General features: G+C 43.7%; 1 protein-coding gene across 1 annotated transcript in view; it reads right to left on the bottom strand.

Annotated features, from left to right (window-relative positions):
* The window catches only part of KCNQ5 (potassium voltage-gated channel subfamily Q member 5), a 447,964-nt gene extending 437,897 nt beyond the window's left edge, over positions 1–10,067 (bottom strand). Inside the window, exon 1 of the mRNA XM_087817475.1 lies at positions 9,667–10,067. Coding sequence (XP_087673601.1) covers positions 9,667–10,067 — 401 coding nt within the window. The remainder of the gene's footprint in view (positions 1–9,666) is intronic.
* Between the last annotated feature and the right edge of the window lie 7,289 nt (positions 10,068–17,356).

The raw sequence follows: 17,356 nt of genomic DNA, 5'->3' as shown, positions 1-17,356 counted from the left end.
ATGATACTAATAGTACCTCTTAGAGTTAATTATTAGGATTAAAAGAGCTAATGCGTGTAAAGCATTTAAAACAATGTTCAGCAACAAGTCAATAATTAAAATGATTGATGTTGATGATAAACAATCTTCCTTCCCAATGTCTACATTTCATAGTTGACTATGCTTTGAAACTCTTTGGATATCCTTGGTTCCGTGACCACCTAACCAACCTTTTGTCTGTTCCTTTTTATTTCTCTCCTCTGCTTGCTCCTTATATATTGGTATTCCCAGGGTTTCCATCCTTGAGCTACTGCCTTCTCTGTACATGCTTGCTTTGTGGTTTTATCTCTTGTCTGTACTTTTAGATGTTTTAAATCTTCATCCATGGGTGCTGGACATATATAGTTGAAAGTTGCACAGTCACTCAAAGCTCAGCATCTCCAAAGCTAAACTCATTTTATTATCACCAACACTGCCCTCAACCTGTTTTTCCGCCTGTGTTCTTGATCTCAGTTAATGGCTGCATTTTCTAGCCAACCACCCAAGCCAGGAATCAGGAAACAACAAATCTGTCCCTCTTCCGCATCTTCCACATTCGCTTACTCATTAATGCATTTTAATTTTATTGCCATATTTTTTCCTTCATTTATACTACCATTGCCCCAGTCCACTTCCTAAGTATACCTTGCCTAAGTTGGAACAACAGTTTCAAAATGGATCTCCTACCTCCAGTTTGTCCCCTTCATGCCATCAGTCATAGCATAGCTGTCAGAGTGATCAATCTAAAGTGGAAATTCAATGGCATTATTACCTGCCTAAACCTCACCTACCTCAAAGACTGCCTATCATCTACAGGGTAAAATCCTGTACCTTTAACACAGCAATACAGTCTTCTATCATATTACCTCTATCATATTATCTGTAAAACAGGAATAATAGTATTACATCAAGGTATATATATAATATTGTGATACCTTGATGTAATACTATTATTCCTGTTTTACAGATTACGTGGACGGTATTGGAAGCAACTTGCTCATAGTCATCAAATTGATAAAGGTAAAGTTGATCATTGAATTCAAATTTAATTATCTTCCCCAGTGGAATTTCTTTGAAGTCAAGGTCTACATCATTCCTTGTTTTGAACTACCAGCCTCTAGCCCATTAACTGGTACACATATGGCTGCTAATTAAATATTAAACTCAGTTGACTGTTTAAAGGAGAGAAATTATAAAATGATCATTATAAAAGGTCATCCTGCCACTGACTGAAGAAGGAATAGAAATTCTAGAATTACCTCACAGGTACTATAAATAGAAATAACAAACACTGTGACTAAGTTTGTAAAAAGTGTATCTCTTCATATTTACTTAAATTTAAATATCTTTCAAATTATAATATAATCTCCACATTATCAAGAGTAACTTTAAGATTCTTTTTATTTTTAAACTGCACTTTACTTAAATGTCTTATTTACTTTTGGAGGAGCAAAAATCAGGGAAATGTAAATATTTGCAGTAAAAAATTCTCTGCTAAAGGATACAGAGTGTGTATGTACACGTGTGTGTATAATATATGTGTAGATATATATGATACATATATATAATGAAAAAAATTCAAACTATTTTTAAGTTTAGAAACATGATATCAGTAACATTTAGGAAACTTATTCTTTAGACAAACTGATAAGAAAAGATCAAAGGATCACTTGAAATTCTCAGACCCATCAAAAAATTTCCATAATTATTTAAAAATGCAGTTGTGTGGCTAATCTATCTCTGAGGTTGCAAACAAATAAAGCTTCAAATAGACTACTTGTAAATGATTGAAGAAAAAGGAAATTAAAATGAGAACATCTACAAATCATTACACAGAACTATAAGCTACAGCTGTTCAACAATTGGACTTTAAGTAGTTTCATACCACTGAGCTGGGATAAAACATGCTCTCCTGGCATTTTCATCTGCCAAAATAGCCATTTGCAATTAAGAATTAAAGCTGGCACCACTTCTTTGGAAATAATCAAAAGGTTGCTGGCTATCTTCCTCATTTACAGTGTTTCTCGTATCAAGCCTTCATTCCATTTTGAAGTAGTCTTTTCTTATGTTTTATTTCTTTTAGGTCAGCATATTCCCAATACTAATATTTTAACACTTTTCAACATTTTAAATTATAGTATGATCCTCAAATACTATAACATTGTTTAAATTTTCTGGAAACAGATTTAAAGGGTACATGCTGCATTTTATGTTAGCAGGTTATAAAGCAGTATAGCTTGTACAAGTCTCTCTACATTAAAAGAAATTAGTGAGTTTTAAGGAATGCAAAAGCAAAAATAAAATGTGAACAATTTCTGTAGACTTAATTCACAGTAAAATGTATATGTAAATAATAAAGTTATCCATCAGGTCGAATTGAGTTCTGACACAGGGAGTGGTCAACAGAGCAAAATTCTATCTTCCACCAGGAAACCAGTAGTATATTTTGGAGATTTGGAGTATCAGTAAGTGAAGCGATCTGTATGCATGGGGCATCTTCTGTGTCACAGGCACCGTTCTGGGTGGTGATGATATTGCAGAAAACGTGACAGAGAGAGCCCCTGACTTTCAGGATTGGATAGAGATAGGTAATGATAAACATTTCTTCCTCCAAGCAGATGAGTGATGTGCTCTGCTGAACTCTTTAGAAAGATCACTTTGGCTACTATGTGGCATAAACCTCCCAGGACTTGGAAGTAAAGTTAAAGTGACCATTTAGGAGGTGGCCCTAAAGATCAGATTAAAGAAGAAAAATTATAAATTAAAAAAAGGGCAAAGGACCTGCATAGACACTTCTCCAAAGAGGATATACAGATGGCTAAGAGACATATGAAAAAATGCTCAAAGTCACTAATCATCAGAGAGATGCAAATTAAAACTACAACGAGGTATCACCTCACACCTGCCAGAATGGCTGCCATCAACAAATGACAAGTGCTGGTGAGGATGTGGAGAAAGGGGACCCTAGTACACTGCTGGTGAAAATGCAGACTGGTGCAGCCACTATGAAAAGCAGTATGGAGGTTCCTCAAAAAATTAAAAACAGAACTGCCATTTGACCCAGTGATCCCACTTCTGGAATATATCCTAAGAATCCCAAAACACCAGTCAGAAAGAATATATGCACACCTTTGTCCATAGCAGTGTTATTTATAACAGCCAAGAGCTGGAAACAGCCCAAGTGCCCATCAGTAGATGAGTGGATAAAAAAACTGCGGTATATTTATACAATGGAATACTACATGGCTGTAAAAAGAAGGATCTCTGACCCTTTGTGACAGTATGGATGAACCTGGAGATTATTATGCTAAGTGAAATAAGCCAGTCAGAGAACAAAAATATCACATGACCTGACTTATATGTGGAATTTAATGAACAAAATAAGCTGACGAACAAAATTGATCCAGAGGAATGGATGCCTGGAACAACTGACAGATCTCAGAGGACAGGGGGTGAGGGAGATGGGAAGAGATTAACCAAAGAATTCATATACATATATGCATAGCCCATGGACACAGACAATGGAGTGGTGAAGGCCAGGGGTGGAGCAAGGGTTGGGTGGAGGGGGAAAAAGAGGGGGAGAATGGCAGACATCTGTTATACTGTCAACAATAAAATAAATAAATAAAAATTAAAAATAAAAATCAGCAATAATCTTACCACCAAGAAATTCACCATTGACCTGTTAGTATATGTCACAGGCTTTAAAAAAAAGATCAGATCACTTTGTATTACAAATACTCCTTCTCTTTATGATAGTATTTAGACAATCCACAGTTTCCTCTATCATCTTGGCTGGATCACAGACACTACTGTGCCCATTTCACAGATAGAGATTTGGAGACTCAAAAGGGTGAAATGATTTATTCCAAGTCACAAAGCTAATTTGTGGGAAAGTTGGGAACAAAGAAATTGGTTTCCTATTTCTAATCCCATACCCTTTTCCTCTTAAGTGATTTATCAGTATCTTCCAAGAAAATAAAAAAGGCTTGGTAGTTCCTTCAGCTTCGATTCATTCTGCAATTCCTCTACGGAAAACTTCCAAGGAAAATTATTTACTTACTCATTAAGCAAGCATTTATTGAAGATCTACTAGATACAATGCATTGTGCTAGGTATGGTATTCAGAGATCAGTATATTTTCTGTGTGGGGAGCTCACCTTCCTGAAGGAGAGACAGACCAAGTAGCACACAATGACAACACAGTGGAGCAAGCACCCTTATAATGACATTCCTAGAGTGCCATGGAACCTGAGACAAGGGGTGCCTCAATCATTGTGGCAGGCAGGGAAAGGTGCCCAAGAGGAAGTAATCCTTCAATTGTGCTGTGAAGAAACAGTAGGAGCTGGACAGCCAGGGTGCAAGAAGTGGGAAGAGTCCAAGAGAACTGCATGAGTAAAGTTGTGTCAGAGAGACACAGGACAGTAAGTCTGAGGCTCAGGGTGCAAATTAGAGATGAGGCAAGAAAGATAGGCAGAGGCCTTGTTAGGAAGGGTCTTGTGAGCTGTTCCAAGAAATTTGGAGTTTAACTACTGTTTCCACTTTCCCAACTCTTAACACACTCAATCTACTTACATCACATTTATGACCCTCAGTATTCCACTGAAGCTGCTGTAGCAAAGGCCATCAGTGACCTCCTTCATGACCAATCCAATGAAATCTTACACTCCTCTTCTAGTCCTTTCTACAGCACTGGAAACTGAAGACCACAAACTCCCTCCTTCGATTTTGTGAAAATAAGGTTTCCCAGCTTTTTCTCTGGCCTTTTGGTTGCTCTGTCATGTTTTCCTATGGAGTCAGTCTTCCATTCACTGCTTCATGTTGGTATTCCCCAGACTGTCCTCCACCATGTCTACATCTTATCCTGCATCTCTGAGCTATCCCACTCCTCCTACCCATTGCTTTAACTACCAAAGAATTTCTACAGGCTTCCAAATATAAATATCTAATCTAGACATCTAGATTAAGCTTTAGATTTGTAAATGCATTCATTCATTCAAAAATACTTTGTTGAGTGCTACTTGCCAAAAATGGTCTGGTTAAAAGGGGCTGAGTGTACCTGGTTCACAGTTGTGTTTTTACCACTTAAAATCTCCAATTACAAACATCTGAAACTCATCAAGTCCAAATCTAAACTCATTATATTGCCCTGAAAATGTGCCCCTCCTCGTTTGTCCCATACAGTACTGGTTTAGGATACTTCCATTGTCTACATCACCTAAGTCAGTATCATCCTTCTCACACTACACATCAGACTGGTGAAAACAATCTGCCAATTCTACCTACTTCACATTTCTCTAATTAAACTCCTTCTTTTTGTCCTCACAGTTACTGCCTAAGTTCCTTAGGTAATCATCTCTCAACTTTCTAAAACAGTCCATGACACATAGAGAAGATAGTCAACAGGGATTTGTAGAATGAATTTATGGATTAATACAAGAATGAATGGAAAACTTGGACAACCACTATCATCTTTTTCCAGGCCACACTGACTTCCTTTTTCCACCCTTAATCCATTTATGGAGTCAATGAAAGACAGATCTTTCCAAAATTTGTATCTGATTACATCATTCCTTTGATTATCACCATTCAATGACCACTACTGCCTATCTGATAAACACCAGATTCCCTGGCCAGCATCCGAGGCCAGCTAAGTTCAGGTGTGTGTGCCTTTTCTCTACTCTCTTTTCTTGCAGCTGTCCTCACCCTGCAAAAACTTCACAGTATCTAGAATTACTGTGTTGATTCACAATTCCACTTTTATGTCCAAGCTGTTTTCTCTATCAGGATTGCTCATTTCTCCTTGCTTTTAGCGCCTAAAAATTAACCACTCATTTGTCAAAACAGTTCACTCCTCACTTCCTCTTTGAAGCCTGCGCTTACCTTTCTCCCTTCATCTCTACTTCCCTCTCTTTTCTCATGAGACTTTGTACTTACCTCTATATAACACAGATAACGTTGTTTCGTACTTGTTCACAAGCTTGTAGTCATTCCATTGTGAAGTCATTTTCCTCCTTGAGAATGGAGGCCTTTGCCTTATTAATTGGGAATTAGAACATAGTAGACACGTTTGCAGATGGATGGATGAATGAATGAATGAATGAATGCATGAATGAGTAGATGGTGAAGTGTCACGGAAAGATTTTAATCAAGGGAATGATATGATGAAGTTTGCATTTTGGGAAAACATTATGGTGTTAAAATGAAGCAGGAAAATTGAGGAGAGCACAAGCTAGATGATTAAGTAGGAGAATATTACACATAATCCACTGGAGATACACTGAGAAACAGAAAGCTAGCGACAGTTGCAAAGGAGAAAAGGGAACAGATTTGAAAAACATTTAGAAAGTAAATACAAAGAATTTGAGTGGCCATTAGGAGCAAGAATGAGAAAAATGAAGGTGTCAAGGATGACTTCCAGGTTCCTAGCTTGGGTGACTGGACTATTTCTAGTTTAAAGTATCTGTAAATTCCAATCCATGGCATTACACCAGGCAAAGATACGCTGGACAAAGTGATGAATTACATGTATCTGCCACACTGTTTCCCATGCTATTTCTCTAACATTTGCTGCATCAGTGCAAAGTTATATATGGAGCCCCATCATGTGTTCCTCTACTACCACCATTATTCTCCTAAACTCTTCCTAAAAAGAGGAGGAATTAGAAATAAACAACATTCAAAGAGCTATGTCTCCTCATACTTGAATAGCTTGTCTATTAAACTGAAGAACAGCTGAAGACAGGAAACAGGAAACCAGGAAACATAGCTGCCTGGTAAGTCCTAAAGAATGGTAAGGTAAGGGAACGAACTCTCTAATAACCGTTTTATAAAGACTGGAAGCAAGTATGTGAAGTAGGTAATCTCTTGTTCTTGTCAGCCATCTCATCAGGAGGCTAGGATATATACACTTTACACCACATTTTATACAACTAAAAATACCATTATAATAATGATTTCTGCATATTTAACAAAAAATTTTCTTTACCTAAAACAGAGCTTTAAACACTCTTTTCCTGCTTCTTGGCAGTGAAAACTTGAGTCTACCAAGTAAATCCATCCCTGAAGTACCTCATTAATCACAGCGCACTTGTTCTTGGCAAGAACCTTAATGTGCTACAAAAACTGTTATTAAAGTAAGATTTGGGGATTCCCAGGCTGGCAGAGAATTAGTTAGTTACACCCCTCCACAAATAGTTTTCTTATAATTTCCTTTATTATTAATAGTCTTGCTAGACTCACAGTTCAAAGTAACTTTCTTTTATTAATTTAATGCATAAAGCCCAACTATTCTAAAGCCCATTTAAAATCATAAACAGCAATTGCCAAAGATGGCCTGTCCCCCAGGGTTAGCTGTAGTTGCACAGTCCTCCCAGAAAATGATACTATTCATTCCCTCTTTGTGTTAATGTGGACCTAGCACCCCTATCTAATTGCTTAAACATTACAGTTTCAGACTCCAGAAATGTGTAATACAAAACTTCACATTAGCATATCATACTGAAAACTATATAATTTATTTCATATCTACCACTAAAGACATTGATAGACTGATTAAGACTGGTGAATAGAGAATTATCCAAACCTGAACCTCTTGAAAAAAATTATTTGTCAAAATTTAGAAATTCTGTAAGGCCACAGAAACTTGCTACACATGAACATTTTGGGGGGAAAAATGTTGCATTACAAGAAGCACTCATTCAGGTTCAAGGGCAACAACATAGGACACATAAAGTGTGAGCACCAACAAAGTTTGTCTCTAATCCTCTCTGAATATACAATGCATAATTTACCCAAAGTTAAAGGCCATGAATGACATCATGATGTAAATTTCAAAGCTATGAGTATTTTAAGCATACTCTTTTTTTAAAAAGTCATTATCCATATAGTATATATTTTGCTGCCAAATTGAGCACAGATCATTGTCGCTAAATGTTTTAGTAGATCCTGACAGGTCAAAATAATTTATCAGGCTCATTAGGTAATGGGATTAATTATATATCAACTCGGAGAGGTTGAACATGAAAAGCATCAGTAGTGACTCTGTACGTCTATCATTTATTACAGTAACCACATCTAAATCAATGTGAAACTTACATAAGTGAATAATAAATGTTATACCTTTTGATGTAATAATAATGCAACACAACGATCTCCTTGTGTACATTGTAAGATGGAAAGTTGGCTGGAATATTCTACCTAATGCTACATGTTCACATCAATCTGGGACTGTAAAATTTTCCAGACACCAGAGCCCCACAGATTGTAGACTCCACCAATTTCCTGACTCTTACGTGGTCAAATTCCAGGTTCACCTATTTACAAAACCAGAGCCTTCTTCTATGTTATTTCAAAATTTGTCTGTCGGTGCCAATCCTCCATCCCAGGTGAGAGCAATGTTTGGATGGCATGCCTCATTTCTAAAAGAAACCTACTTCACGTGTTCAAAACCGATTTCCTGGGAAACAAGGAAGTACCAGCGGCCGCAACTTTCTCCACTGGTGTAAGGGTGACTTCTTTATATTTTATTTTAACATAAAAAAGCAGGGGGGGAAAAAAAAAGAAGAACTGAGAGGAGAAAAAGAAAAAAAAGAAGAAAAAAGACGCAATTAAAAGGGCATAATGGCATAAAACTACCTTAAAATGTCCAGATAAACCTAACTCTAACAGGAGACTGAATGAATGGACGTTGTGGGAAAAACAGTAGTAAACTTTAAAGCCACTGAAAGGTTTTAAATGCCTAAGGGAAAAATAAACATTTGCTTCCAATCATTTTCTCATTAAGTATTCTCTGCTAGATGGCGAAGGCTTACTTAACACACACACTTTGACTCAGCGCCACAAGTGCCTCCTGAGCCCGCTGCCTGAGCCCCGTCCTGGGCGGCCCCCTCGCGCGTCCACCGCTGCACTTTGGGGGGGGGGGGCTGCAGCGCCCCAGGCTCCCCGCGGGCCTCCACCACCGTCTGGGGAGCATCACCTCGCTCGGAGCTGCTCGCCTCCTCCAGACCTTGGCCACCTCTGTGGCTGGAAGGGCTGCGCACCCTGACAGATTTTCCGTTGGTGGCGGCTGAGGTGGTGGCGAGGCATGTTTCCGGGCGCACTTAAAACCGAGCTTGCCTCCCCCACCACGCGGCAGCCTCCCCAGCTCCGCCCCCCAGACTCGCTCCACCCGACGGACCCCGCCGTCACCTCCTAACCTCGCCAGCCAACTCTCACGAGCCTCCCGGGGCGCGCGTCCCGCCTCCGCGTTTCCTAGCTCCCAGGCGCGCATCTCGGTGGAAGTTTACGTGTCTCGGGACCTAGCCGCTCCCAGTTATCCGCGCGGCTTAGGTCCCGCGTCTGCCCCGCTCCCGCCTTTGGTGCCCAAGGCTGCCGGACAGCTTGTTGGCTGTGCTCGGAGACAAGGCTCAGTTTGGAGAGGTGGGCGAGGTGGGGCTGCGGGGCTGGAACGCTCGATGAGGAAAACCATAAACACGTGCAAAGACATAAAAGCCACCACGTGTGCGCGCGAGTGCGTGTGTGTGTGTGTGGTGTCTGCACGCGCGCCGGGCCAGGGCGTGGGCACGGAGCGCGTTCCAGGGGGGGCCAGGCACACGGGCCCCCCGAAGCGGGCGTGGCGCGGGGCGCGCGTGGGACGCGGGTACTCACACGAACGCGTGGTAGATGAACGCCCAGCCGCGGGGTCTCTCCAGCACGTTGTACAGGTAGTTCTGCACCCTCCGGTACTTGACGTTGCGCCGGCAGCTCTGGCTACTGGTGTAGGAGAGCGGCTTCCCCAGCAGGCTCATCCGGGCCCCCTGCTTGCCCCGGCGGCTCTCCCTCAGGCCGCCGCCGCCGCCGCCGCCGAGCGCGGCCGCGCGGGTGCCCAGCAGCAGCAGGCCGTCGCCCCTGGCGGCCGCCGAGTTCAGCAGCACCCTGCCCCGGCCCGACTCCACATCCTTCATGCCGCTGCCCGGGCGCCCCCCGCCCGCCGCCGCCGCCGCCGCGCCGCTCCTCACCCAGAGCCCGGCGGCGCCGCCCTCCTCTCCTCCCGCGTGGTGGCGGGGCATGGCATCACCACGGGCACCGCGAGGGGGGCGCCAGTGCCTGCGGCGGGGGCAGCGGCCTCATGCGCGCTGGCGGGTTTCGAGGAGGAAGCCGAGGCGCACCCGGGTCCCTCTGGCCGTCGACCTCCGAGTCGGGGCGGGCGGGGGGCGAAGGGAAGCAAAAAGCTAGCAAACCGCTGCGGCTTCGGGGGCCGGGGCTTCGGGGCTGTGCGCAGGAGGAAGAGGAGTCCCAATTGCTAGCAGCCTTTAGCTTCGAATTCGAAATCCGGACCCTGTTGGGGGGCGTCACTTTGAGAGGGTTTCTTTCGCTCCCTCTGATTCCCGCGGCTACCACTCCTCCTCCCCAAGCGCCCCCGGGGCTGGAACGGGTGGTGCGGGGCGCTCCGAGGCGCGCTCCCACGCGCGCACACCCAGCCCCAGGCTCCCCCCTTCCTTCTCTCCCTCCACTTTCCACGCCCAGGCTGCGCCTGCCCCCCTCCCCGGGAGGGGACCGGGTCCAAAGCCCGTCTGCGAGGCGCGAGTTTGGTTTTGTTCTCTCTGGGGCTTTGGAGCTGTCCGGGAGGTTAAGTCGGCCTCGTGTCCAGAGGAGAAACTGCAGGTCGCGGCTCTCTCCCGCCGCTGCGCCAGGTCCTGCCGTCTGTCTGCAAGGGGGGTGTGTGCCCTGCCCTTCAGGTACCAGCCAGTCCCCAAGCGGGCGCGTGGGGCGACGCTCTGGGCAGTGTTTTGAGGCTCCGCACGGAGATGTCGAGACCTCGGCCGTTCAGGGTGCAGCCCCCAAGGACTTGACCACCGAGACGGCGAGGCGGGGACCGGGCATCTCCCCGCGGCTCGTTCCGGCTCGCAGGCTGTGACTTTCCATCTCAGCCTTAGACAGCAAGCCCGCGAGTGAACCTCGCCGTCCTTCCCGCCCGCGGGGGGGAGTATGGGGAGGGCGTAAAAACTCCAAAGCGGCCCCTCCGCGGCTTAACCACTTGCTGGGGAGCTCCGCCTGACAGTGGCGCGAAGCATGGGAGAAAAAACCCGGTTTCCTCCTTCAAGAAATTTCCATTTAAGTCCGAGAAAGTCATAAAACTGCGAAATCTGGACGGCAGCGGCCCCAGTGTCTGGGAGAAAAATCCTGGAGGGTTCAGAGCCCAGGGCACCGGTTTCTCGGAGCGCCCCCCTCCCCCCCGCCCCTTGTATCCTGTAACTTACAAGGTGAGAGACGTATGGAGAGTTCAGACGGGCTGGGTCTCCCACCCCCTCTGACACTGGGCCAGCCCAGAGCCCGAGCCCTTGGCTAGGAAGGAGGCCACAGTGCCACTGGCTGCGGCCTCAGGGCTTCGGCAACACTGTATTATAAAGTATGAGCAGGAACACAGGCAGCGTGGGGGGATTGAAAGGACGCCAGGCTTGGGAACTTCTAACGGGGCAGACCTTCCCTTCCCACCCCCACCCCCAGAACGAAAGAAAATCATCAATCACCAAGTTAAACTGAAGGGAGAACTAAGCTTTCGCCACAAAACCATAGCACATAGCTGCAAGGTGGTGACTCCTATGCCTTATTCCTTCCAGAAGCCTAAAACCCAACCAGTGCTAAGGCAGAAGTCTTATTTCAGCTGTCTCCGCCCCTCGGAGATACTCTCCCAGCTCTCTCCTGGGCACACGCCCATGCCCGAGACAGCTCCGTTCTGCTTCTGGCAGTGATTTCACTTAAATGCTTTATTTTACTTTTTATTGCTATTGCTATCATTTTCGCGAAGCCTTCTTGCCGGCTCCTGACCCCTGGCAGGACTCTGCTTGCCCTCCCTCCTTTCCCCCAAGCCCGCGCAAGGCAGGCACTGGCCTCCGAGCTGCTCCACGCAGCTGGCAGAGGTGCCACATGACTGTACGCCAGGCACCAATACCCAGAGTCACTCTCGCTTTCCCCTGTTACACTTCACACCCACGCGCTGTGGAGGTGCAGGAGAGATTGCTCGGTGCCCTGCTATTTCAGGCAGACGCGGAGAGCGCCCCGGAGCAAGCTCTCCAATCCTGAGGCTGCGCCGGGGCCGGGGCTCCTCGCTGGGGGGAGTTTGCTGTTGCTATATTTAGACTCCCGGCGGAGTTTCTGTACAGGGACTTTCAGGGTGAAAGATCTAGAGGCTTAAAATGACTCGCGTGCACTCTTTAAACTTGAAAACCTTGGCTTGTCTGCAAGCAGGAAAATGAAAACCATTTCCTCTTAACCGAGAGGTTTTTCTTCTTGCGAACTGACCACCGTCGCTGCTGAAGTCAGACCACTTCCATCTCCCTGGTGCCCTGGGGCCCGGCGCGCAGGCAGGAAGTGTCTGGAAGGCGGGACATGGATGTTTCCCCGGAAGACAGGCAGCTGCTTAATTACCCTCGGATGCTTTCCTAGGGGGGCAGCAATAATATTAGTGACACCGGGATGCTGATTAAACAAATATCATTAAACTTTAAAAAAAATCAGATCTGCTGATCAGTGGTGGTTTAGAGCTGGGAAGGACCTTTGGGATCATCCCTGCTAGAGTAACCTCGCGTTAGACTGAGAGCCTGGGGAAGAAGACCCGCCCCAGCATCCATAGGTCCTTAGGCTGAGGATTAGCAGGAACCCAGCCATCTCGCCTCCCAGTACAGTATGCCTTCCACCCAGTGCTCTGCATCTCCAACAGAATATGTGTTTAAAAGCAGATGGCTTTATTTCTTTTTCTTTTCTTTTTTAAAAATATATCTTTATTGATTTCAGAGAGAGGAAGGGAGAGGCAGAGAGAGAGATAGAAACATCAATGATGAGAGAGTCATTGATCGGCTGCCTCCTGCACGCCCCCCATTGGATCCAGCTTGCAACCCGGGCATGTGCCCAGGCAGGGAAGAGAACCCTGATCTCCTGGATCCTAGGTCATTGCTCAGCCACTGAGCCATGCCCGGCTGGGGGGGCTTTATTTCTATGTCTCTGCCTACTAGGGCTCTGAGAAAGGTATTTAGCTGCAAGCCTTAACCATCCTGTCCTTAGGTGTTCTGGAAGCACAGCCTCTCCTATCAGATTCTCTGTATACACCTCCCTTTCTTTATTACTTGCTAACTTCCCTCCAAAGGCAGGAATTAACTGGGGGAGGGGGTTAACAAAGTATTGTGATTAAGCTTTTTCTGTTGTTGTGCCTTTGAATACAGATGTTGCTAGAAAACTGCCTTTCATTCTTTTTGCTGAAATATTAAAACCCAAATATCAGAAGAAAAGATGGTCATATTGGGCAAAGAGTGAAACAAAATAGTGTATATTCTGTGCATAAATAATTATATTGGGGCATTATAAGGAGGCATAAAAGTTAAAACACAACCAACTTTTTTTCAAAGGCATAAGTTAATTGGTAGTGTAGAGCATGTGAGTTGTCTGGCCCTCCCATCCTTTGGAGATGGATTTGCTTTCGATCACTCATTCTCTACATGTTGTAAGATGCGTGCCTGAAATCTGATGGTGGAAACTTTTGTTCTCTGAAGTCTACATGGAGATGGTCTCGACTGAAAATAGTTACTAGAAACATTTTATTTCATTGTGCTTCTATCCCATTGTACTTTTCTCCTCAAGGTACTCTAAAATAGTAATACTGAAAAGTCTGTACAAGAGCTAGAGATGCCCAGTGGAGACTTTTAAGGCAGAATAACTAGATCTGAGCTAGTTTCACAAAATGCTCTCCCCCTTTCTTTCTTCCCTGTGCCTTGTCATCTTCCCATTAGCCTCAGCCCTCCCGCCTCAACACATCCTCCCATCAAGTCATGTTCATGGTTCTGATCAACTAGTGAGTAATATCAGTGCCACTTTTTAGTGATGTGAATGTACTCTGAGCCACTGAAATTCCTGGGCCAACAAGAGTGGTAGTGACAAGTAGACTTCTCAAACCTTAGGGCAAAAAGGAAATTTACTGAGGAAGAAATGGAAATCCATTGTTGGCTGCTGTTCAGTGACTTGCCTGAGGCTCTTGTTTGCCTTGTAGGCCTAGAGGTAGAATGGAAGTCTCCTTGCTCCTGAATAGAAAGCCCTTTAAGCTATGTCACCCTTTTCCTCAGTTTTTATTTCTTTTCTATCAAGTTATAACCATACCAATAAGCATAGCCACTTTAATTGTATTAACATTTATTATAACCATTGGTTAAGTAAACATATTTATCGCTGCTTATTATTTAAAACATATCAGCATTGTGTATCCCAGTACCATTTTAATGAATCAAGAATTCTTATCTGTAAGAGATCTGATGCTGTTTCTCAAGGTGTTTCTCCAACAAGCAGAAATTAACCAGAGAACCCAGGGCAAAATCAGAGATCATTTGAGACTGGCCAGACTACAGGAAGTTTGCAACACAGTAAGGAGCCTAACCCTGCCCTACACAGTGGATGAGGCATGGCCCTTTCAGAATAGCCTTTGCTCCAGGGATGCAGAAAGAATGTAGGTGTGTATGTATGTAGATATGAAGAGAGATTGGTGAAAGAACAAACAAATAGTGAAGAAAAGGCCCTAAAGTTCTCACCATTTTCATTCCAGCAACTATCGAAATTGAGTTTCCTAAGAATTAATAATGTGATCACCTTTGTCAAAGCCAAGTAATAGCAAATTTTAGCATATGTTACTGTGCTTTAGTCACTGTGATTTACAAAAATTATTTCACTTGATTCTGACAATAGCCCCATAAAGTAGACACTGCATTCATATCCAGTTTATAGAAGAAAAAACTGAGCTGTGCAAGTTAATAATGTTTCAAAACTAATAAGTATTTGAGCCAGGACTCAAACTTATGGTATTTAATGGGGGAAAATGGGGACATCTGTGATAGTGTCAACAATGAAAATAAAGAAAAATAAAATAAAGCCCACAAAAACAAACAAAAATATTTTAAACTACTAAATTATGTTACCTTTTGAAATAAAAAGCTTACCTTTTAGTGTGTGTTAATAACCTTGACAGTTTCTCTTTCCAAAAGAGAAGTATTAGAAAGTTTCTATTTGCTGTTTTAAAGCAGGCTTTGGGGTTTTGTTCTAAATATAGAAATAGCCTCAATATTCCTCTTCCTTTTGCTGCAGAAGTAAGGGCTTCCCTGCACAGATACTCTTTTTGTATTGAAAATTGTAAAACAGTCACAAATCTTGTAGTATCAGTTTATTGAAATTACATTTTGATCTTTTCCCTAACACTACCTTCAGTTATATTTATAAAACCTTGTTTATTGTACTTGGCTGTACCCAGTTTCATTTTTTTGACATGTTAAGTATGACAGCACCGCTCTCTTTATTTCAGCCAACTGCATAAACACTTCTTCCTGGAAGTAGTTTGAATACAGTTATTTGATATTTTTCAGATTCATATACTTAGGAACTGTGTGAAGAAGTTGATACAGAAAGAAACATCTCCTTTGAATTAGTGTAGTGGAAAATTCTGTTATAATTCTGTGCCCTCTAGTGGTACTGACATTTTACCTTTTTTTTTTTTTCCTTCCAAAGAGGAGTTAAGAAGGCATCCTTTATGCATCTCCCCAAACCTTTTCATCTCTTCAACAAGCAAAATCATTCATCATCAGGTGCTGTGCTAGCTGGAGGGCCGCGGAGATGAAACACAGTCCTGATTCCTGTCGTGTTCATGGACTGGTGGGGCAGATAGGTAAAGGGGCAAGTCATTATCACGTGGTGGTGAGCTCACAGGGGTGCTCACAGGGTGCTCTGGGAAGCCATAGGAGTTTCTCTGAAGAGTGCAATAATTGAGCTAAGCCTTGAGGAATAACTGGACTTTGGTGAAAACACGGGGCCGGGTATTCAAAGAGAAAACATCTGAGGAATTGTGAAGCCTTGAGAGGTGATCATTCTTTGAGGATGACAAGTAGTTGGATTCTACCGGAGCCCAGGGCACTTTTGAAGGTGGGCGTATGAGGAGAGAGGAGAAGGCAGGGGCTCCCTCCACGGCTAAAGGTCTCGGCAAGAACTTTGGATTTTGTCAAGAGTTGAATAGGGAGCCACTGAAGAATATTAGGCAAGAAATTATGTGTTCCTACTTTCACTTTCAGAAAAGCACTTGATGTTAGTTTAGCTTAATGAAGAAGAAAAAGGAGTGTGGTTTGAGTACCTGTGTGTGGAACGCACTACTCCAAGCTGGGGTTTCAAAGATGAAGTGTCTCTGTTGGACTTTAGTGACAACTACCAATCCAGGAACAAATGTTAAACCCAGCCTTCAGTTTTCAGACATAAGTATCATTCACTGAACTGGGACGGCCCATCTGGGGAAGCCACCTGGGGAAGGGGAAGATGTTGAGTTCTTGTTGATATTGAGTTTGGCATGCCTGTTGCGACAGCCCAGTGGCACGTCCATGGGATAATATGAATTTGCAACTCAAGGGGGAGCTCGGAATGAAAATTTGAGAAATATATAAATGATGAAAGTGATAAGTTGGGGTCAGATTATCTGGGAAATCATGTAGACTGACATACGAAGGAAGAGGCCTGAGGACTCGATTCTGGTGCCCGTGAGCATTTAGGCTGTGGGCGAAGGGAAAAGAGGGGAAGGAGACTGAAAGAGAGGGAGCTGCGTAACCAGCGAGGGTCGTAGCCACAGCAGCCACAAAAGGAGCTTCGGCAGGGAAACGCTGGAAACAGATCAAATGAGAGAAGGAGTTTTTATTTGGCAAGGAAGAGGTGATTTGAAACTGTTGTTTCCGTTTTGTTTTCTTGCAGAACTATAGAAATCAGGTGAGGGAGTAGAGATAAGGCTTCTGAAGGGTAGGAGAGAGGTAGCAGCAAGCAGAGGATTTGGGTTTGAGGAAAGTTCTAAACAAAACGCAAGGTTGACTCCTGTGAAACTCCTGTAGCCGTTACAGCTGCTCTTCCACGTCCTGGGGCTGAGCGGGCATTTGGAAATCTGAGCTGCAGTTCCAACTGACAGCATTTCACTGTGGGTTGTGAAGTCTGGAACAACTTGGACAGCTCCTATTGATTTTACTCAGTCCTTTTATAGCATTTTAAATAAAAACTATTATTTTTATATCTAATATTTCCAAAAGAGTTCAATTTAATAAATGCACATTTCTCATGTTTAGTGTTAACCTGGAAGGAAGGAAGAGGCATGTTGGATAATCGATTCATTTTTGTTTGATTTTATTTATAATGAAGGTTGAGCTATTTACCATATCATCCAGGAAAAAAAGGGTTAATTCGTATGAGAAGCAAGTATCCTGAAAACCAGACAGAGGGAGAGTGGGATTGCAACCAAGTTGCTTCTTGTTTCTTTCTTTCTTTTTGCTACCACTGTGTAAAGTTTTGATAAGGTCAATGA

Source organism: Miniopterus natalensis, chromosome 5, assembly GCF_054644295.1.
Source record: "Miniopterus natalensis isolate mMinNat1 chromosome 5, mMinNat1.hap1, whole genome shotgun sequence".
NCBI classification, from domain to species: domain Eukaryota; kingdom Metazoa; phylum Chordata; class Mammalia; order Chiroptera; family Miniopteridae; genus Miniopterus; species Miniopterus natalensis.
This window is presented reverse-complemented; position numbering and strand designations above follow the sequence as displayed.